This window comes from Chelonia mydas, chromosome 2 (assembly GCF_015237465.2).
Source record: "Chelonia mydas isolate rCheMyd1 chromosome 2, rCheMyd1.pri.v2, whole genome shotgun sequence".
Classification (NCBI taxonomy): Eukaryota; Metazoa; Chordata; order Testudines; family Cheloniidae; genus Chelonia; species Chelonia mydas.
The window spans coordinates 167,020,260-167,043,481 of record NC_057850.1 but is presented as its reverse complement, the minus strand read 5'-3'; the positions used below and the strand labels follow the sequence as shown (position 1 = coordinate 167,043,481).

Sequence of the window (23,222 nt, the reverse complement as noted above, 5' to 3'; positions counted from 1 at the left end):
TTTGTACAGTTTCTACACCTGTAATGAAATCTATTACATTCCGTGTACTCTGTTAATCAGTGTTTTTATTACTTAACCATTTATGGATTATGCTTTATATTTATCAGCATATTAAATAATTTAACCATCAGAGAAAAATATGGTTTTCTCCTCAAAGATGACAGAGGAAGAAGAGTTTTGTGGCTAACATACAGTGCTAGGAATCAGGAGATCAAATACCGGTCAGTTTTTAAGACCCATAAAGTCTGATTCTGAACTCACTTAAAATAAGATGAATTGGGAATATCTCCACTGAAGTCAATGGGTTTATGTTGGTATAAAACTTGTATCAGAAAGGAGGGAATCAGGCTGGTTGTATTTTCAGATTGCTGTGTAACTGTGTGATTTGGAGGCTTTAATTCATCCAGTAGGCTTGTATCTCATACTCCTGTCCAGCAACCTGCCAAATTGACTGACGTGGTCAACATGGCTCTTTGAGGAGTCTTGCAATTGCCTGTTATGCAGCCATAGCCTAATGTGAAGGGTAAATAACACTTTTTCTCCACACCATTCATAATTGTTTATAGCAAAATGACATTGCTATATAACACCAGCCAAATAACTGGCTAGTATATTTAATTTAATTAAATGAAACTTGAAAAGATAATGTGGCATTGTAAAGACTTTAGTTAAGGGGTGATGCAATTTTTTAATGCCTGACTTATACTACTGTTACCTTCATGTTGATTTTGAATTACCATGCGTTTTTGTACATGTTCCTTCCCCTTCTCTGACCCAGTAATAGTCCCCCTCAGACTGGCTCTTCTGTCCTCTCAACCTTCTAATATGTCCTGACTCCAACCTTACAATATTCAGCTCCAATAGGTCTCCCTGCTTATGAGAGAGAACACATGAACACCTGACCTAAATATGAAAGTCTCCTTATACAGTTCTTCCAGATGCACAGCTTACATTTTTAGTATGAAGATGTGTTGATAAAAAGATACAGTAGCATGATCGTGGAAAAAATCCTTTTTTCTTTGTTTTACTTCCTTCCCTCTTTCTTTTCCACCTTAAAAAATTGCAAAACATTAAAAAGTGAGAGACATTGGAGGAAGACACTTTTTTTCACATTATTTTTTTTCCCAGTGGAAAAGTGTGAAAAAATGACAGAAAAAAAAGTGTGATTGTGTTAATTTTTCTCCCAATGGAAAATGATGAAATGTTTTTAAACTTTAAAAAATGATAAATTTTTGCATTGGTTTAAGAAAAAACTGTTTTTTATCCTAACAGAAAAAAAAACCATGAAACCATTTAAATGAAATTAAAACTCCTTCTGATTTTTTTTATAGAAAACCTCCCATTGTCTTGACTAGCTCTAAAAATAATTTGTTTGACAATAAAGCAAAATAATTCAGTTTTTAAAATTATAAGATTCTTTGTCAGTTAACGGGAATAAGATATTTCACCACAAAATGTCTCCAGTTAAGTTCTAGACAATAGTAATTATTTACTGTAAATCTTTGGTAATTTTCAATAGTTAAAAGCTCTACTTTATAAAAATATTATGGAGCATATTTGGTCAGATGCAGTTCAGTCAGAAATGTCATAAGACTTGTAGCTGTATCCATTTAAAATAACACATTTGCACTTTTATAGTACTCTTATGCCATCATTTGCCTTTGTTTCACCAGAGCAGATCAATGTTGTTCCTAATACTTCAAAACATTTTGTGGGATAAGTAGCATTCTAGCCATTTGACTGATCAGCAATCTGGATCATGGATTGGTGAAGAGCCTCAAATAAGTGTGTTAGTCTCTAAGGTGCCACAAGTACTCCTTTTCTTTTTGCGAATACAGACTAACACGGCTGCTACTCTGAAACCTGATTTTTAGCAGTGGCTGTAAAATATTCTGTTTTGTGAAAATTTTGAGGTTTTGACATTTGTTTTCGTTCTGCATGGGAGTGAAACTGAGACCTTTTGAGAAGGGGAAGCAGGGCAGAGAAAGAGACACGCTCACACACCTGTGTGGGTTGTGTGAGACTTGGGTTCAAGTCCCTGTCAGTGAGTCAGTTGCTACTCCTGGAGCTATTTCACTTTTTCTAAATAATGAAATATTAATTGGGCAAGGGAGAGACTGACTGTATTGCCCTGTGGTTAGAACACTCACCTGGGACGTGGTAGATCAAGGTTAATCTCTCTGCTCCAAATCAGGCAGTGCAGGGACTTGTACCTGGGTCTCCCACATCACAGGTGAAACCCTGGGAGCAAGAAATGGAAATTAGGCACCTAGATGTTTTTGAAAATCCTATTAGATGCCTGACTTCATCTTTAGGCACCTAGATACCTTTTAAAATTGGGGCCTAAATGACTTGACCAAAGTGACAACACAAATAGTGCTTGAAACCAGAAGTAAAACACTATGGGCCTGATTAATAGTTTCCTACTCTGAACAAAAGCAACGCCTTAATACCACTACCTTAGTCTTGCTGATTTCATTACAGACAGAGATCTAGAGAACTTACTCTATTTTTGTTCTTGTTGTTTGTAGGAAAAAAACCTCAGAACAAGTAACTTTGAGAACTAAAGATTGTCCAGAGACCACTAAATTAATTTAGTTTGTCACGTCACCTTGCAGGAAGAAAAAGAGCAGCTACAGTTTCCCCGTTCCTAGTTACAGCAGCCACCGCCACCCTTTTGAGCAGCTATGTGTTATCTCTATTGACAGTATGCAAGTTTGGTGAAATAAGAAGCTTTCCAGGGGATCAATATGAGATGCTCTAATCTTCAGATTACAGATGAGTTCTAGAGATATTCACAGAAAAGATTCAGCTATGGTTGGGCTCATATTCTCATGCAGCTGAATGTGAACTGGCCTCCCTAGCAAGACTGTTGTGTGAGATGTCAATCATAGGAGAAAAGGAGTACTTGTGGCACCTTAGAGACTAACCAGTTTATTTGAGCATGAGCTTTCGTGAGCTACAGCTCACTTCATCGGATGCATAGCATATCGTGGAAACTGCAGAAGACATTATATACACACAGAGACCATGAAACAAAACTTCCTCCCACCTCACTCCCCCGCTGGCAACAGCTTATCTAAAGTGATCCTCAAGTAGAGCCATTTCCAGCACAAATCCAGGTTTTCTCACCCTTCCCCCCCCCCCCCCCCCACACACACACATACAAACTCACTCTCCTGCTGGCAACAGCCCATCCCCCTTTGAAACCCCTCTTTATAATGCGCATGATAATCAAGGTGGGTCACCTCCAGCACTAATCCAGGTTTTCTCACCCCCCCCCCACACACACCCCTTTTTCCAAAAACCACACACACAAACTCATTCTCCTGCTGGCAACAGCTCATCTTACAATGTGCACAGCAATAATCCAAGTTTAACCAGAACGTCTTGGGGGGGGGGGTTGCAGGAAAAAAACAAGGGGAGACAGGCTACCTTGCATAATGACTTAGCCACTCCCAGTCTCTATTCAAGCCCAAATTAATAGTATCCAATTTGCAAATGAATTCCAATTCAGCAGTTTCTCGCTGGAGTCTGGATTTGAAGTTTTTTTGCTTTAAGATAGCGACCCTCATGTCTGTGATTGCGTGACCAGAGAGATTGAAGTGTTCTCCGACTGGTTTATGAATGTTATAATTCTTGACATCTGATTTGTGTCCATTTATTCTTTTACGTAGAGACTGTCCAGTTTGACCAATGTACATGGCAGAGGGGCATTGCTGGCACATGATGGCATATATCACATTGGTGGATGTGCAGGTGAACGAGCCTCTGATAGTGTGGCTGATGTTGTTAGGCCCTGTGATGGTGTCCCCTGAATAGATATGTGGGCACAGTTGGCAACGGGCTTTGTTGCAAGGATAGGTTCCTCGGGTAGTGGTTCTGTTGTGTGGTATGTGGTTGTTGGTGAGTATTCGCTTCAGGTTGGGGGGCTGTCTGTAGGCAAGGACTGGCCTTTCTCCCAAGATTTGTGAGAGTGTTGGGTCATCCTTCAGGATAGGTTGTAGATCCTGAATAATGCGTTGGAGGGGTTTTAGTTGGGGGCTGAAGGTGACGGCTGAAGGTGAGCTGTAGCTCACGAAAGCTCATGCTCAAATAAACTGGTTAGTCTCTAAGGTGCCACAAGTACTCCTTTTCTTTTTACGAATACAGACTAACACGGCTGTTACTCTGAAACCAATCATAGGAGAAGGGTCTGTAGTCTCCCCCTGCCCACCGTGAAATAAGGAAAGGGCACTGTAATTCACATGAGCACAGTTAGAAACAGCAGATAAAAGCAAATAGATGCTGGCAGAAACAGCAGATAAAAGTAAACAAAGGCTGGATATGACTTACTTTGACTGTGTGATACCCAAACTGAAGGTAGCTAGTAAATTATCTGACTTGTATGCACAGTAGCTATTAACAAGGTTCTGGCAGAGTGAAGCCTCCTAGAATGAATCCTAGAAGAATTCTATAATGATTGTTATGTGAAACATATGTGAGTCTTGAAACACGTATCATCCCCCAAATACAGGGGATGTCTTTTAGTGAACGAGGACTGCTCTTGACTACCACCCATAATGTTGCCAACAAAAAGGGGATAGAAACACTTTGAGGCTATGCTTTCCAGTTTCTCCCCTACCAACCAGTGGAACTGGCCAGCTGACAATGAAGGGATGGATGGATATTGACTTGTCATGCAACACATCAAAAAAAAAAAAATGACTAGCAGAACTGGCTGGCTAACCATGAAAGTGGTGATGGTGGCTTGTGATTCAGCATACTAAAAAAAAACAAAAAAAAAAACAAAACCCTACAGTGTTGGCCAGTCATAACCCTTTCTCAGGGGGTACTTGATAGACCAGGCATTGAACAAAGGTTAACAAAACCATCCAAAATCTATCAAAAACTGATTGCCAGCCTCATTTGCAAATATTTCTCTTTCCCTTCCTTTGCATTTTTTTATTCATTGAAATCTCCTTACATATTTGATGCTACAGTTAATGCTATAGTGCAGGGGTCGGCAACCTTTCAGAAGTGGTGTGCCAAGTCTTCATTTATTCATTGTAATTTAAGGTTTCACTTGCCAGTAATACATTTTAACATTTTTAGAAAGTCTCTCTCTAAGTCTATATTACACAACTAAACTATTGTTGTATGTAAAGTAAATAAGGTTTTTAAAATGTTTAATAAGCTTCATTTAAAATTAAATAAAAATGCTGATCTTATCAGTTTAGTGCGATCCTTGCCCTTGCTTATCCTTGCTGAGTTTTCCGGTGTCCCCAGGCAGGCAGCGGGCTGAGTTGGGCTGGCAGCCGGGACTCCGGCTGGCAAGGGGCCAGTGGCCGGAACCCCAGACCAGAAGTGAGCTGAGCTGGGCCGGGAGCTGGTATACCAGGCCAGCAGCAGCCTGAGCTGGGCCGGCGGCCAGAACCCTATACCAGCAGCAGGCTGAGCGGGGCTGGTGGCCAGAACCCCGGACCGGCACAGGGCTGAGCGGGGCTGGCAGCTGGGACCCCAGCTGGCCTGGGTATGGCAGACAGAACCCCAGGCCGGCAGCAGAGTGCCATTGAAAATCAGTTTGTGTGCAGTCTTTGGCACGCGTGCCATAGCTTGCTGACCCCTGCTATAGTGCCTACTAGGTTGGCAGGGTAGCTTAATGGCATGTGGAGACAGGTGTACCTAGCTTGGCCTTTGTCAACAATCATCATCTATAGTCATTATTTGCATCAACAGCTTTTTTTAGAACACTATGGAAAAGGCTACGTGTTTCTCTTCTACAATGATTAAGTGTTTGGCTAGAGCTTTATTATCTTCAACCTGGGACTGTGGCAGTTGTCCAAGACTGTCTTCCTTTTTATAGCCACAGTTAAACCTGCTGGGGCTGTCCTCCACAATAACATTGTCCAGAAGTTCTTTCTTAGATTGGCTGCCACTGACCACATGCTACTTTGTGGTGTTCCATCCTTAGATTAACATCACTTAAAGAATAAAGCCGAAACAACTCATAAAACATTCCAGTAAATTGTGCTTATTTATTCTTTCTCTTTGAGATGGATGCACTCCTGTGAATAAGACATGCATTCACTTTAGATTATAAAATCTTCTTATGCGCCATGGCAAGGATGGATGTCTCAACAAACCAAGGTGTCTGCAATCCAAAAAGAGTCATATTAATATGCATATTGGTTCTGAGAATGAGATAAGCCAACTCCCATGTATCTTTATCCTAATTCCAGAGTGACCTTGGCAATCTTATGATTTCTTGCTTCTGGCAACTGCTTGATGGCCTAGTCTTTTTGAGCATGCTGCAGACATGCCTCTCTGAATGTTCAAAGGGAACAAAATGGTCTTTAGTTAAACAGAGACAAGGTGGGTGAGGTAATATCTTTTAGTGGACTAACTTCTGTTATAGAGATAAGGCTTCAAGCTTACACAGAGCTTTTCTTCAGGTGAACTTCAGTTTAATTAGCATTTATCACACTATACAACATTAACACTTGCTAATATCCCTTTCTTCCCACCCTCCACCCCACATTTGCATTATGATTCAGATTTTAAAACAGGCTATTTTGCGTTTTAATAATGTCTTAAAAATTCGCTTTACAGTTTTCTTGTATTCTGCTGTTCTCTGTGTAATTAGCAAGTAATATTTAAAATTTCTGCTTATGTGGTGCAGTGCTGGTGCTTATGCCTGCTCTTTACACAGGGAGAATCAGAAGATTAAAAGCACCTTTTTTTGGTCAGAAAGTCATCACTTTCTATATTTCTTGGCTGAGATGTTGTATTTTAACAGTTCACTTCAAATAGACTCATCTGTTTCGCCTTCTGTTACAAATGGCTTGCATCAATTTTAAACCCAGGAAACATTCAGTTGCAAGTACTGCAGTAACTTACCCTTGAACTAGACAGCCTCTCCCGTTTACATATCACTCCTGATCTTCCCTAAACAACTCAGAGTACACATTTTATTATCCAAATCCAGTGCTGACAGTAATGGTTTTTTACTTAAAACTGGTGACCAGTAGCAACATTATGATAGCATCAGTGATATGCTGGCTATGATTCAGAAGGGTCTCTATTACAGTGTGAACAGATCCTTTGAGAGGAGCTGGGCTCAGCCTCATCTGTGCTAGGTATAACCCACTTCCCAGCTAATGGGAATGAGTTTAGTGATTAGGTGGCAGTCACATGAGCAGATATGGTATTCAAGGAAAGTGAGAGACTTAACAGAAGAGGGAGGAAGAATGGCTGGGGGGAGATACTTCGCAGTAGTTCCTCAGGGGAGCCGAGACTTGGAAGTGAGCTCTTTTCCTAAGAACTGGGGAAAGGAAAACAATGACCCAGAGGCACCAATCAAACAAATTTAGGTTAAGCTGTGCTTTGTTGGAAGTGTGTTTACCTTGTTCCTGAACATGATATTGTGGGTAACATGGTATTTAACTTGTATAATTTATAGGGAGGGATGAGTATGATGACCTTATGCAAGGCCTATTTGAATATTTTTGAAAACATGTACACTTTGGTGCAATCTGGACCATTCAAAAGGGAAAGCATTTGCTCTTCAGAAGTACTTTTAAGAGCCCGAGGGATAAGTAATCATTAACAATTACTAGAGAATTTTTTCCCCAGTGGATGGCTGGAAATCATCCCCATCTTCCCTTCAAAATTTTGAAAGGACTCCTGGCACCACACCAGGTGCCCTTCCAGCACATCCCTGAAAAGCACCAAGGAAATGCCTACTGCTCCTGCTTCTTCAAAAGTCAGGACAGACATATCCTCATGCCATTTCTAACCCACCTATGCCATGACTATTTGAACATAAAGAAAATGTTCTTAAGGAGAAAGTCACTTTATATCTACTGTGACAGACCCCGACCAGTGGGGTACAGGAGTCTGGTAGAAGGCAAATATACTGGCCACTGGATGAATAGTTTTCTGTTCACTGAGTGACCAGAGCAGGGGCTACCCTAGAGCAATCAGGAACCTGCTAGAACCAATTAAGACAGGCAAGCTAATTAAGACACCTGGAGTCAATTAAGAACATACTAGAGTCAGTTATGGCAGGCAGACTAATCAGGACACCTGGTTTAAAAAGGACCTCCCAGCAGTTAGTGGAGGGCGTGCAAGGAGGGAAAAGGCATGCTGCTGGAGGACTGAGGAGTACAAGCGTGATCAGGGTTCAGGAGGAAGATCCTGCGGTGAGGATAAAAAAGTTCCTGGGGGAGGCCATGGGGAATAGCCCAGGGAGTTGTAGCTGTCATGCAGTTGATACAGGAGACATAGACAGCTACTATCCATGGGTCCCTGGGCTGGAACCCAGTGTAGAAGGTGGGCCTGGGTTCCTCTCATCCCCCCCCCCCCCCACCAACTCCTGACTGGACACAGGAGGAGTTGACCTGGTCTGTGAGCAACACGAAAAGGGAAGGGAAGGGAATTTGGAAAGGGATCTGGCCTGTCCCCGACCCACTAGGTGGGACAACAGAGACTGCAGAGATTGTTCTCCATTTCCCCCATGCTGGCCAGTGATGAGGTTAGCTGAGTGAACGACAAGTTTGAGCCTCTAGCCGAAGCGGCCAAACTGAGGGCTGCCGTGAACCTCTGAGGTGAGTAAATCCGCCAAAAAATGCAGGACCCAGCAAGGCAGAGGAGGAACTTTGTCACACTACCCAAAAAAGACCACTTTAATGGGAAAAGTTAACATTGTTAGAGAAATCATATTCCACTATTAGGACACTAAGCACTTGAGCAGCCTGCTGCAAACAAACTAAAAACAGGATTTCCCCCCGCCCCATGTTTCTCGTATCACCAAAAGCCAGTGAAGTTAATTGTACAGTTCGTATGCATAAATGTTTACAGAATTAAGTTCTTAGTTTTCAGATGCATCTTTTTATATGACAATACACATTATGAATAATACATAGTAATCCTTACTTTTCTATTTAGTAATAATCAGCTTTTCTTTTATCTGCATATTTTCTTGCAAAATCCAAACTCTCTCTGTCAGTGTGCACTATTCATCCTGCATGTTACTTTTTAATATACTGACTATAGTCACTCATTCTGCTCTAGCTTCTGCCGGTGCACGCTATGGTGGAGGTCACTGAGGGGCAGAAAGTCAGCCCAGAGAGGGCTTATAGTGGTAATTAATACCATCAGCTTGAGGAGTCTGCTGGAAGAAGAGATGTGGCTAAGGGACATGAAATTTAATAAAGCCCTTAGACAGTGAAGATTAATATATGATGGTCTTACCAGTGATTGTCGGGCAGGAGGATGCCAACAGAGGGGCGTGTGCATCTGTTGTAACAGGAGGTCTCTCATAGATGGTCCTAGTCCCTGCCTCAGACTCTTGGGTGAGGTGGTTGGGGCATTGAACATTTGATAATAGAAAGCAAAGCAGATGAGGGCCTTCTCCTGTTCTGCCCTCCGCCATAAATCTCACCCATTCGTTCCCTAAGTTTGTGGGTTTGGTGGAGGGTATTAATGAATTTCTGGTTTGATTTAGTTTCCTAGGTAATTTCCAGTGAAGTGCACAGTTTTCAAAGCTATTGCAAGAAGGGATGATTTGCACCTTGGCCGATCAGATAGCAAGTGTGAAAAATTGGGACAGGGGTTGGGGGGTAATAGGAGCCTATATAAGAAAAAAAACCAAATATCGGGACATCTGGTCACACTATTTGCACCTTCCTGTACCAGTAAGAGTGAATCTAGCCCTACAATTTTAACATCATTTTGAGAGACTCATTCCGGATGCCTTTGTTATGTGAACCGCCAAGTTTATTAAGTATAAAAGTTTGAGATGACAGGAGAAAATGCATAGAGAAAGTGCTGACTTTGCTTCAAATGTTTCTTTGGAATTTTCTGAATGATTGATGCTGTAATGTGACTCATTTTGCTATTTTTTAAAAGCATATATTATCTCTTGCTCATTGCTTCAGTTTGCCAGGCTTTAAAAATGCACTGAAACAATGAATCATGTCAAAAATTGGAGACATTTTAAAAAAATGCATTAAATTAAAAATATCAAGGGAGGGGTAGTGAGTCATTTACATTGGAAATTTACTTCAGCAGACTTCCATTCAGTTATCAGCTTGTGTCACAAGAATCTGGTCATTGCAAAAGAGCTATTTGAACCTTTCTAAAATTAATTTAAAGTGTCTGGTAGGTCTTTATGTATGGTTTGCATGGATTCTCGCAATCCTTGAAGTTCAAAAAAGTTTGGGTTCAAATGAACCATGTTGGAATCTAATTGTTAACAGAAGGCAAAAAATTGCATTGAGCACAGTCTTGGACATTTTCAAGTGGAAGTGTGAGCAGTGGCCATATTGGAAAAATTCTGTGTAACTCAGTTGTTTCACAGTCCTAGAATTTGCCACAGAAAGAACCCCATTACATTTATTTGCAGTCAACACAGAATTTCCATTTTGCAGCACCAGAGTGCTGAAGGTTACAGGTCTCTTGCATAATTTAGAACAGTGCTTGCTTTGTAATCTCTCCCATCCTTTGAGTTCAAAGTTAAAATCCACAAGAGAACAGCAACTTCAAAATGTTTACAGATATGCAGGAATAACAATAAAATCCATGTCCTGCTCTGATCAATTTTCCTAGCCTTACCAAATGAATTCAGAGTGTGTCAGGTTCAAGTCCAGTGCAGATGTGGTCACTCCAAAGCACTTGAAGACTGGTGGTTTTGGTATCTTTAGTTAAACAAAATTACAGGTTCAGTCAGTGTTTCAGGTGGAACTCCAAACCCAATGAAATTTCAGAGGTCTTGATTAAGATCCTATTCCCACTGAAGTTGATGACAGTTTTATCAATGACTTCAGTGGTGACAGGATTTTCGCTCCTTAAGTGGTACACAGGACTTGTGTTTGTTCTGTGCATGGGGGCAGTGATGAGCTGCCAAAATCTTAACAACCAGTTTCCTCCTCACCCTACGAGGGGGTCGTTGCCCACCCTCACCCCCACCCTCTTGGACTCCTGCCACATCCACCCCCCTCCCCTGTCCCCTGACTGCCCCCAGAACTGGGCAGGAGGGTCTCGTGGGCCACCGTAGTGGGTGCCCACCCCACCCCTAAGAGCCAGAGGGACCTGCCGGGGGGCGAGGTGGGGAGTCCCGGCAGTGCTTACCTGGGGCAGCTCCCAGGAAGCATCTGGCAGGTCCCTCTGGCTCCTAGGGGCGGGGTAGCGTAGCTGCGGGGGGAGTGGCCACTCCCCCCAATGATCACATCAAAAGTGGTGCCTTAGGCGCCGACACCATGGGTGCTCCGGGGCTGGAGCACCCACGGGGAAAATTTGGTGTATGCAGAGCACCCACCGGCAGCTCCCCACCCCGGCCCCAGCTCACCTTCCCATGAATCAGCTGTTTGTGCCGGAAGCCTGGGAGGGCTCAGAAGCAAGCGGCGGCTTCACGCTTAGGCCCAAGGTGGTGGAGGTGAGCTGGGGCGGGGAGCAGTTGCTCTGCGTGCCCCCGGGTTACCTGCTGCGGTGCGGGCAGCCCTCCTCGCGCCCCCTGCCCCAGCTCACCTCCGCCTCCTTGGGCCTGAGCGCGAAGCTACCGCTTGTTTCTCAGTCCACCCCGGCTTCCTGCACGAACAGCTGTATTGCGGGAAGCCTGCAGGGGGCGGAGAAGCAGAGCGGGGCAGAGCGTTCAGGGGAGGAGGCAGAGTGGAGGTGAGCTGGGGCCGGGGGCGGGGCGGGGAGCTGCTGATGGGTGCTCTGCACCCACCAAATTTTCCCCTTGAGTGCTCCAGCCCTGGAGCACCCATGGAGTCGGCGCCTAAGGCGCCACTTTTGGCCGGTTAATTTTAGAAGCCCTTTTAGAACCGGTTGTCCCTCACGGAACAACCGGTTCTAAAAGGGCTTCTAAATTTAACAACCGGTTCCAGTGAACCGGTGCAAACCGGCTCCAGCTCACCACGGCATGGGGGTGAATTTCACCTATAGTAAACAGCAGAACATAAACATACATTTTTCTGCCTTTGCCTGCCCTTATAAAGGAGCCCTTTTGGTGTGTTTGGAAAAAACACTCTCTCTCTCTCTCTCTCTCCTCAGAACTGGAATGTAAGTGTGTTTGAAGTTGCATTATATCTATAATGGTGGCAGAAGCTCTTGTTGCCAAGGCTATTGGAACAAAATGGAGGAGAGAAGAAGAGTGCTCTTGCTTCATAATGTTAACATTTAAACAGTCCCAAGCTGCCTTTGGCATTAACACGTCTCTGATACAAATGGTGTGGGGTAGAGTTTATTCCTTTGTTGCTGCTATTTCTGGCTGGAGGCAGTGTTCTGTAATTGATTAACAGGGCACAGTACATTGACTTATATGGGGAAGACTACTGTATATCTGTATTAGAAAGGATTATGATTCTGTTTTTAATCAGTGAAAGATTGGATTCTGCAGAAAACAGTGAAAACTGAAAACTAAAGTCCCTCGATTTGTCCCCGCTGTGGCATCACACCGTTTCTGGCTATGAAGTTAGGCTAAATGATCCAATAAGTATATATATATATCTTGGAAATCTCATACAGGTTTAGAAATGTTAGCTTGCCCTACATAAGCAATCTTTTAATTTTAATTCTTTTGGGCTATATACTATTGTAAGTTATTAATACAATTTTAATAGCATTTTAGCAGTCTATTCATTTTAAATAGAACCGTTCCTTTTAACTCACAAATTCACTCAGGGGAGCTTTTTAACATAGAGAGATTTTTAAATGAGAGTGATTTTTTGTCAACATGAAAGTGAGATCTTTTGTGGTTTCTTGTCCTGCTTATTAGATGCTTCCCCAAGATAAGTATTAAAAATTGATATAGTTGAAAGTGCATGTTGGAGAGCATACAACACCATCACAGGAAATCTACATCATTTACTTGACTTGTTCCCAACCCTGGCCATTTCAAGCCAGTGCAAAAGCCAAGCTGTAGCCTCAAAAGTATATGAAATGCATATGCATCACAGGTGGCATGTTGGTGAAAGGCTAGTGATTAAAATAGCCGTTACATTCACAAGATGGATATCTAAATTATTGACCTACAGGCATGCAAAGGGAGTTAAACAGTTCCCTTGGAAGAGGGCCTAGGCCCATAAAGGGCCCTGGATTATTTATTTTTCTTTTGTTTTTGCAAGGAAGAAGAAGTTTATTTCTCACTTTTTTTTCTGCATAGGGCCCTAACAATATCTATGTAGTGCCCCAAGTGTGACCTGAATGGTATAGTCGGGGCCCTGTTTCATGTTTTATAGATTTTGTTGCTGTCCAAGCCCAAACAGGACAGGATATTATGGATGCTATTTTAGAGAAGCTGAAAAAGGAATGGCTGATTTGCAAGGGACACATCTATGACAGTGGAGCTAATATGGCTGCAGTATATAAAGGTGTTCAAAATGGAATTCAGCAGGTAAATCAGTACGCATCTTTTCTCCCATGTGTTGCACTGACTGAGTTATTCGGATGTGTTGAAAAAGGACATTAGTGTTACAGTAAAACACCATATCACAATGAGATGATCAGCAAGGGTGGAGGCAATCCATCCACTATGAAATCAGATTCAGGGGCGTTCTTGGTGTTTCGCTGAGATTAAAGCTTTGCACAATCTTATGCCAGAATTTAAACTGGGAGCTGATAGATTGCTAGAGAACATTTCATTGTTTTTGTTTGTGTGATTTTGGCCAAGATATTTTTTACTTATCAAAAATTAACTTTGTGAGCAAAAAATTGCTAAATCCAGATATTGACGTTCAAATGACTTGTGGTTTACTTTGTGGCCTTTGAGATGCTTTATCAGAATTATGGTCTTCTGGGTTCACTGGATGTAAGGAAGCTGCTGCTTCACAGGCTGAAACATTAGGAATATCCACAAAGTTCAAAGAGAGAAGATTTCAATGATGAAAGCAATTCCATATGAAAGGTCATCAGATCCCAAACAAGTTCTTGAATGTGAGGTTTTCATCCCCCCACTTAGCCACACTGTAACACAAGTGGGCAATAGGATGCATCATTAGGATGAAGTTGGAGAAAAGTTTGTTTTTTTTGATGGGAGAGAAACTGAAAAGTCTCAGCAGCGAAGACCTTAGGGTACATTTATGCAGTAAGGAGCAACCCGCATCAGTGAGTCTCAAAGCCCAGGTCTACACACTTGGGCTTGTGTTACAGTTCTAAAAACAGCTGGGGACATGTTTGGGATTGGGCTGGAGCTCAGGCTCTGAAACCTAGGAAGGGGAGGTAGGCTTAAGCCCAAACATCCACACAGCTATTTTTAGCAGCATATCATAAGCCTGAGTTTATATACCCTGGCTCTAATACTTGCTGCTGTGGGCTCCTGCTCCCTGTGTAGGCTTCTCCAAAGAGGCAGGCTTGAAACCTAGCAAGCAGCTACTCTGAGCCTTTTAAGAGCAAAGCTGCTTTCTTTGCCAGTTTTTTGCACGTGCGTTTTTAAGGATGACTTGGAAGTGAAGGAGCCAGTTGAGCTCCCGAGTTTTGTTCAGAAAAGGTCTTTATATGCGAGTTTCCCTCACACAGATCCAGCACTGCCTATTTTTTTGCTGTCTTTCAGCGTCTGTGTCTGCTAATGAAAGGAGTTTTTCAGAAAACTAAAATTAACCCAGACCTATCTAAGAAAGTACATAGGGCAGGAAAAGCCATGTGATCTGGTCTGTTTGTCGTTGTGTTTGTGGGGTTGTTTTGTTTTGTTTTGTTTTGTTTTTTCTTTTTTGAGAGAGAGAGAGAGAGAACTGGAAAGCAAGGTTGATAGCACTGGGTTCAGCTGATTAATGAGTGCTTCAGAGAAGGCTCCCTTTTGTACAAGTACTTAGCAGGGACTGCACATTTGTTGTTTTTTTTTGTTTTTCACAGTGGAGAGCAGATTTGAGTCTTCAAACCAGGCCTGGAATATATTGCCATGGCACTGCTTACAGGGGCCCTAATTTTATTTTCAGCTGTTTTAGGCTTCCTTATTTCATTCCTTTGCTCTTTTGGGAGAGAGTATGCGAGTTGCCCTCATGGACAACAAGAGGACAAGTGACAAGTGTACAAGTGATACAAGGGACAGTGATTTCAATACTAGCACCATTTCTGATCATGTTTATATATTTTTCTTTTGATTTATTTAAAGTGCAGTAGCAGTAATGGACATTTCCAAATGGGAAGAGAAGCCCTTATATGATCTTCTCATGAAGATCTCATGATCTTCTCATGAAGATCTTATGATCTTCTCATTGGCTACCAGAATTGGTGAGAGAACAGAGCTTCTGATAAGCACCTGCTCTGTGGAGCCATCTCTTTCATCTGTAGAGTGCTGTCTCTGAACAGCTTGCCTAAAATCCAGTTTTAGGTTTCCCATACAGATCATTATTGGAAAGAAGGACTCGGTCAAAATGTCCCACTTTACCTTTTTTCATATTTTTCAGTGTGCCATCAGGATAAATCCTTTATTCCACAAATATTCTTAAGAATCTATCCTTTGCTTCCCATTGTGTTCAATGATCTCTATCTAGTTCTGACACTAGAGAGATCTATTGTATTTTGTTAATGTACTTTATAAATAGATTTTCTCATTCCTACTTCTTCTTTTTTTCTATCAAGATGCAGGCATTTTTTCCTCAGAGGAAATATTGCATAAAAGGGTTTATGGTCCAGAAAATGTGGAAATACAGAGACAAGGCACATAATGTTAAGAATTTGATGATAAAAAGATATTAAACACATATTCTTCAATATAAGCTTTGTCTATAGGAGGCCTGAGTGCAAAGAATGAAGCATCCTCATCATAATAAAGCTTTTCTTCTGTGCTTACATCAGTTGATCTTTCAGTCCTAGTGTACATGAGATAAAGTAGGAACTGCAACTTTCTGGGAGGTTTGTAAAATAGGTGTGTTGATTCCTAAGCAAATGTATATGGTATTTATCCAGAAGGAACACTGACAAGATAAAAACAAGTCTCTCTTTCTCACTCACACACACACCCTTATTAGGAACACCTACACTAAACTGATAGTTTAAAAACACACACACACAAAGCTTTATTTATTTATTTATTTATTTATGTCATCCATTGTAACTGATGGCCAATTTAACTTTTGGTTTGTAATTAGTTTCTAGAAGAGTTGGTCAAGTAGTTTAAGATAAGAAACTAATTTGAAAACGGAGCCCCTGATGCATGAAACATTTTGTGAATTAAAGTCACAAGATCAACTCACAGTGTAATCATATTATTCATTAATAGTGAGTATTCAATATTCAAAGACTTTTGATCTTGTTTATTATTGATTATTAGCCAAAAACTTGTCCTGGAAGTTTCTTTCTTAGTTGCAGTTTGTCATTAAATATTCTTCTGAAAATGTTTCAACCATCCAACCAGGGAACAGAGATAATGTCATATGACTTACATGGCTGGCCACATAGCACTAAAATGAACTGTGGAAATAAACAGTTTTGCAAACAAGCTATAGGCCAAAAATTCCTTATACAAACTACTTGACAAATACTTACAATTACCAAATACATTAGAAAATGTCCTGTTTATGAATAACTCACTAGGGGAAAAAGTCTAAGTTTTTGAAAATATTTACAATGAGCAGTTGAACCAGTGCTCATTCCAGTTCTCATGTGCTGTTGTGATGCCACTGTTCAGGATTCAATGAGATCAGCATGTAAGCCAAGATTTTTTTTAAAAAAATAGGACTTGCAAGTTAGACTCCTACATACACATTTAAGCATGCATGTGGCCTGATTTTCAAAAGTACTGAGCCACCAGAAGTTTCTACGCAGGCCGATATATTCTTAAAAGCCAGCGTCAGCAAATGAATGTTCAGCACTTTTTAAATCAAGCCATTTCTTACAGCATCTAAATATAGACTTAGCCTAAGTCTATGCACCTATTTATGAAAAAAAGCATGTCTAATTTTTGGGTTCTACATTTTAATTAAATTTTCAACAACAAGATATTTTTCAATAAATAGATTTGGGTCCTAAACTGTACTTTTCATGTGAACAATGCCCATTATGGTGATTGTTCAAGTAACTTGAGTTCCACACACAAATCAACTCAGTTGATTAATGTCTGTATTAGGGCCTGAGGCCCTGGTCTTGAAATGAGATGTGTGTTGGACATACCTCTGTGTTTGCCTGGAACTTCACTCTGAAACAATGCGGAGATCTGTCTGTCTGCATTCTGTTGTGTAATTAGGGGCTAAAACAACAACAAAAATCAAAAGTTTTGTTTTGTAAAATGAACAAATAGAATTTAAAATAAATCTCCCCCTCTTTCTATTTGGCTAAACTCAATTATGTCATTAAAGATAGAAATTATGTGCTTTATAGTCATTAGAACAACTAACAGTTGTCCTTTTATCTAGTGTTTGCCTATATTTCTATGCTAGTACCCACCCTTTCTTAACTAACGATAGCTAATTTGTGAGGACATCTAAATTAGACTGTTAAATGTCAGAATATTAATTAGTTTCAATCAGAATCCCCTTCTGTTTCATTGTTCTGTTTCATAGTTGTGGAACTGTTTACATTTTTTTCATTATATAGAGATATACGTTTGGCTTATTCAGGAAGAGAAAGGGAGAAATTATTTGTGACTGGAAATATTAGTTGACCAGGATCATTATAAATGACTTACCTCACTCATGATCTCTATTTGACCCATAGTAAACACCCTCTCTTGAGGTTACAGTTAATTCATTCTACATGCAAGAACCATTTTTAGCCTCTCCCCTGATCATGGTCTTCTAATTGGACCAAAATGAAGTGCTGTGCTTTTGTGGTAGAGATGCTGCCCATCTGGGATTGAGCCAACTTTCTGTATTCATGTAAATGGGAGATGTTTTACTTTTATAGCAGAGCCTCTGCTGGGTGTATGCATTAAAACATTTATCTGAATTGTTTGGAATAGTTATTTTTAATTTCTCTGCAGTGAGATTGTACTTAAGATGTAGGAGAGTATTAAAACTCATATATTTCACACTTGCACAGAAATATTAGAGAAACTAGAATAAAGGTCTGCATATTAATTGTTCTAAGCAGCTGAGATATCTAAAGCTAATCATTTCCGCCTTTACTTACATAATTTGATCCAACAATAGGATTTTGTTTTAAACTCTTTGTTATACAAAGCAGAAATTCTGGGGTTTTTTTCCTCCATCTTGGACAATAACACCCAAGTTAACCTTCTTTATTTTATGCAAAATAGATGGATAGTGCTTTAAAGGATTAGAAAGATTACTTAAAAAAAAGACATATTATATCCCTTATCTTTCCATTTTTTCTCACTGCATCTGCAATCTGTAGTTATATAGAGATCACAATTCAATTATTTTCTTTGATAAATTATGAATAAAATTGTCAGTCAGGTTATTAACACCTTCACCAAGCATTGAAAGTGCACATATTGTCTTCTGCTAATCTGATAGTTGCTCTAATTATGTTTACTATCTTTATTTTATCTTGCCAGAAGATATTTCAAATGTGGGAGGGTATTTTTTTAATCTGTGCATTCTTAAGAAGAGGAAGTACACCCAAGTGGCTAGGGCACTATCCCTCGTCGATTGCCTGTGCCTCAGTTCGTCCTCTGCAAAACGGGGATGATAGTACTTCCTGAGCACTCCGGAGTCTAGAATGCGATGGTGATGCTCTCAGATACTCTTTTAATGAGGGGCACACAAGTAACTAGGAAAGATATCCAAGGTATAGATTCTCTCTAGTGTGTCTGACCCATTAAACAGCAATGTGGAAATAAATGTATTTATTTTCTTTGTCTTTCAGAAAAATGTGATGAACCACTGCTCTCAGCATTATCCCACTCCTCCTTCAGCAGTTCATCATCTATGGCTAGTAGCTATGCACCAGGGTATGCAAAGCTAAACAAAAGAGGAGGTAAGAGATCTCTCCTTCCCAACATTCATATACCTGCAGCAAACACTATCTATTTCATGTAAAATAAATGTTAATTATTTATTTTAAACCAAATCTCAACTTTGATGCACAGCAATACTGTATTGATGTTGACCCTAATGATTGTTTAGTAGTCTGGTGAAATGTTTTCTGTAAAATGTCGTACTAAAATGTTGTGGGTACTTGGGAAAGAGATTGGAAAATTAATATCAAAACTGTTCCCTCCAAAAGAAATTGTGGAAGGAGTATAGTGAGGTTGACCTTGGGGAGTTCACAACTAAAAGGGGATTTGAGGTTGAGATGGGGAAAGGATTCCGACCTCTCAAATCTGTGGATCCTGAGAATCTGCAAGGATGGGATCCCCAGTCCAGTAGAAGGTTTGGCCTCTGCACTGCTCTTCTGGTTCCCCTCTCCCTATGGGAAACATATGTCTCTTCCTAGATAGCCCAATCAGCAGGGGTCTCATTTGCTAGCTGGGAAAGTGGGCAGTTGCCACCTCTCCCCCCACCGCGGACATTTCATCAGTCTCTGTGCTCCATTATGTCTTCTGCTCCTCCCCCATCGAAGATATAATATCACATATAACATTCTCTATGCAGATACAACTTCCCCTCCTCTTGAATTATTCTGAAATGACGCTGTCATAAATATAAAGGGAAGGGTAAACACCTTTAAATCCCTCCTGGCCAGAGGAAAAATCCTTCCACCTTTAAAGGATTAAGAAGCTAGGATAACCTCGCTGGCACCAGACCAAAATGACCAATGAGGAGACAAGATACTTTCAAAGCTGGGGGAGAGGGGGAAACAAAGGTTCTCTCTGTCTGTGTGATGCTTTTGCCGGGAACAGAAAAGGAATGGAATCTTAGAATTTAGTAATCTAGCTAGATATGCGTTAGATTATAATTTCTTTAAATGGCTGATAAAATAAGCTGTGCTGAATGGAATGTATATTCCTGTTTTTGTGTCTTTTTGGAACTTAAAGTTTTGCCTAGAGGGATTCTCTATGTTTTGAATCTGATTACCCTGTAAGGTATTTACCATCCTGATTTTACAGAGGTGATTCTTTTACTTTTTTTCTTCAATTAAAATTCTTCTTTTAAGAACCTGATTGCTTTTTCCTTGTTCTTAAGATCCAAGGGTTTGGGTCTGTGTTCACCTATGCACATTGGTGAGGATTTTTATCAAGCCTTCCCCAGGCAAGGGGGTGCAGGGTTTGGGGGGAAAGACGTTTCCAAGCGGGCTCTTTCCCGGTTATATATCTGTAAGACGCTTGGTGGTGGCAGTGATAAAGTCCCAGGGCAAAAGGTAAAATAGTTTGTACCTTGGGGAAGTTTTAACCTAAGCTGGTAAAAATAAGCTTAGGGGGTTTTCCTGCAGGTCCCCACATCTGTACCCTAGAGTTCAGAGTGGGGAAGGAACCTTGAAAGACGCCCTTGCCAATCAGCATTTTAAAAAAACCCAAATACTCCCAACACCCTCTCAATGGAGATTGCAGGCATAAAACCTGAAGTAAATTAATGCTGTTTCAGGTAGAATGATCTCACATGCCTTCAAAAGAGAGAATTCTATGTACAGAAGATACTTCCCCTTCTTGGCCTCAACTATGGTCCCTGGAGGTCCACTGAGTCTTATCCTTGTGCAGCAATTATAGAGGGATTTCACCCAGACTAAAAGAAGGGAGAGTCAAAATCAGAGGACAGACCTCCCCTCACCTTTCAGTCCCCCAAGCCAGGATCTCCCTGATCATGGAACAACCAGATCATTACCTCAGCTTACCCTGCTGTGACATTTTGGGAATCACCCCATCCAATAAGGAATTCTGTCACTATCTGCCTTGAAACTTTGCATTCCTTAATGCTATGCTACCATGGCTCAGAACTCTGGTACCAGCAGCCAACCGACAAGCATAAGGCCTCACCCTGGCTTCCACGAGCCTAGTTACTCCTTAAAAGGTGACCTCAGCAACGCCTTCTGGTCCTGAGTCTTCCCAAATCCATCTCCCCGAGTTCTTAACTAACAGACACTCAGACTTTTCCCCGCTGATTCATCACCCCTCAAGTGTGAAATCCACTCTCAATTATCAGTTCACTTTGGGACACACTTAGTTTGCACACTAGAGACCCGCTTGGAGTAAAAATAAACAAAATGTTTAATTAATAGAAAACTCATGAAATGGTAAGGAAAAGTAAATGCATACAAGTTACACAGACAATAAACATAAAGAAGCAACCTCAGATTTTACATGTCTCTATTAGCTTTTCTAATACAAGTTCTAATACAATATTGCCTCTGAACAGTTTCGAGAGATGTACTAGTCTAAGACTACCCCTGTTTGAAACTTCAGTTTGTACATATCCAGTACCTAATTCTATTCTCCTTTTCATGGGTGGTATTGAAACAATTCCTGATTTACACCAGTGTCAATGACAGGAGGACTAGCTCTCTTTCTGTTTCTGTTTCTATAGCTAAGGGAAAATAGCTCAGTTGTTATGTTGAATTATTTTATAACATCATTGAAGTAGGGATATCACTAATCAAATTAACTGTAAAGAAATATAGATATTTGTTACTTCATAGTACCATTACTGAGAAATGGGGCTCCCCAGGTGACTGCACTATCTAGAAGAAGAAATCTTCTCTTGCTGAGTCATTACATCGAAAGAGACAAAAACAAAAAAATGCTTTAAAATAAGGAAACATGCACTTGAAAATGTTAAACTCCAACCCCGTAAAAGTTGAACTCAACCTACTTTGTAGGGCTGAATTTTCAGTATTAAGGTGACTACTATCTTCAAAATATCTGAGCCAATGTGAAGTTTTCACCAGACAGCATGCAACTCTGTTTAATAGTGTGCCTTAAAATGTGCTGTAGTCCAGGCAAGTGGAATTAAGTCTGCCATTCACTCTAATAGCATCAGATTGAACCCTAAGATAACTAGATGTATGCTTAGGAACTTTTGTTTTTCTTAATACTCAGGGAAGTTTCATGCATAAGTGTTAGGGCTCTGCAAGGCTTGGTTCAGGAAGGGATTTGTGAACTGGTGCTTGCAGTTTTCTTCAGAGGAGATGTAATTAAACCCATCCCTCTAAATTTAGTTGGACATTTGAATCTGAAAACTCAAACCTCCAAGACATGGCCCTTCTCTACACCTTTCAGGATCTCCTAGAACCCAGCACACTCTAATATTATACCCTTCCTCCATTACTTACTTTATCTGTCTTTAGAAGAGGTAGGTAGGAGAAATTTGGGAATTGTTGAGGAGGACAGCTATTTTTTGAGACAGGAAAGAATGTCAATTGGGAAAGAAATGTTTAACAATTTCCTAGCTGTAGAAATAGTGCTCAGTAAATAGTGGATGTTTCAGTTTGCTAGCAATTCTAAAAAATCGTGGGGTGGCAGGATTATTTCAGGCTGAACTGGACATGAAATTTTTGAACGTTTTAAGTGAATCAAAAAGTTAAAGAAAAGTCTTGGGTCTTGTGAAAAGTTTTGTTCAAGCTGAAATGAAATTTTCATTTCAATTTTGTGTATTGTTTGTTTTTATTTTTATATAATTAAAGGAAATTTCAAAACTAAAAGTAATTGTGAATTTAAAAAATGAAATTTTCAAAATGGGATTTATTTATGTGTTTCTTTATTTGTTAGGATTTTCTGATCACAACAATTTGGTGAAATTGACACAAACTGATGAAATGTTTAGGTGTTCCTGACACTTCATATTTTTGCTGAAAAAAGTTTTTGTTTAAAATTTTGCACAGTTTTGTGTACAGAGGAATTGACTACTAGTCTTACGCAAACACAGCCTGAGTGTCATGAGTATAATGAAACTTTGGCCCCAGGCTCTTTTTGAGTAGGTCTGAGGTTTTGATGTGAAAAATTTGCACAACCTGCTGTATTAATTTAAATAGAATAAATGTACCCAAACAGTTAAAGGTGTTAACATCACCCTGTCATTGTCCAACATTAAAGAATTTTAAACAAGATTTGGAGTTTGCTATACAGCAGTGGTCTCCAACCTTTTTACGCACAAGATCATTTTTTGAATTTTTAAAAGCAACCCAGAATCTACCCTGCCCCTTCCCTGAGGCCCTGCCCCTTCCCCTGCTCACTCCACCCCCCCCCCCCCCATCGCTTGCTCTCTCCCACCCTCACTCACTTTCACCGGGATGGGGTAGGGGGTTGGGGCTCGGAAGAGGGTGCGGGCTCTAGGCTGGAGCCGAGGGGTTCGGAGTGTGGGAGGGGGCTTCAGGCTGAGCCTGGGTCGGGGGTTCAGGGGCAGGAGAGGGCTTCTGGCTGGGGCAGAGTCTTGGGGTGCAGGAGGGGGTACAGGGTGCTAGCTCCGGGA

At 40.8% G+C, this 23,222-nt stretch overlaps 1 protein-coding gene across 1 annotated transcript in view; it reads left to right on the top strand.

Moving 5' to 3' along the window:
- Positions 1 to 23,222, top strand: part of CNTNAP2 (contactin associated protein 2) — a 1,647,636-nt gene that overhangs the window by 496,378 nt on the left and 1,128,036 nt on the right. The window contains exon 2 of the mRNA XM_037889980.2: positions 18,748 to 18,858. Within this exon, the coding sequence (XP_037745908.1) occupies positions 18,748 to 18,858 (111 nt within the window). The remainder of the gene's footprint in view (positions 1 to 18,747; positions 18,859 to 23,222) is intronic.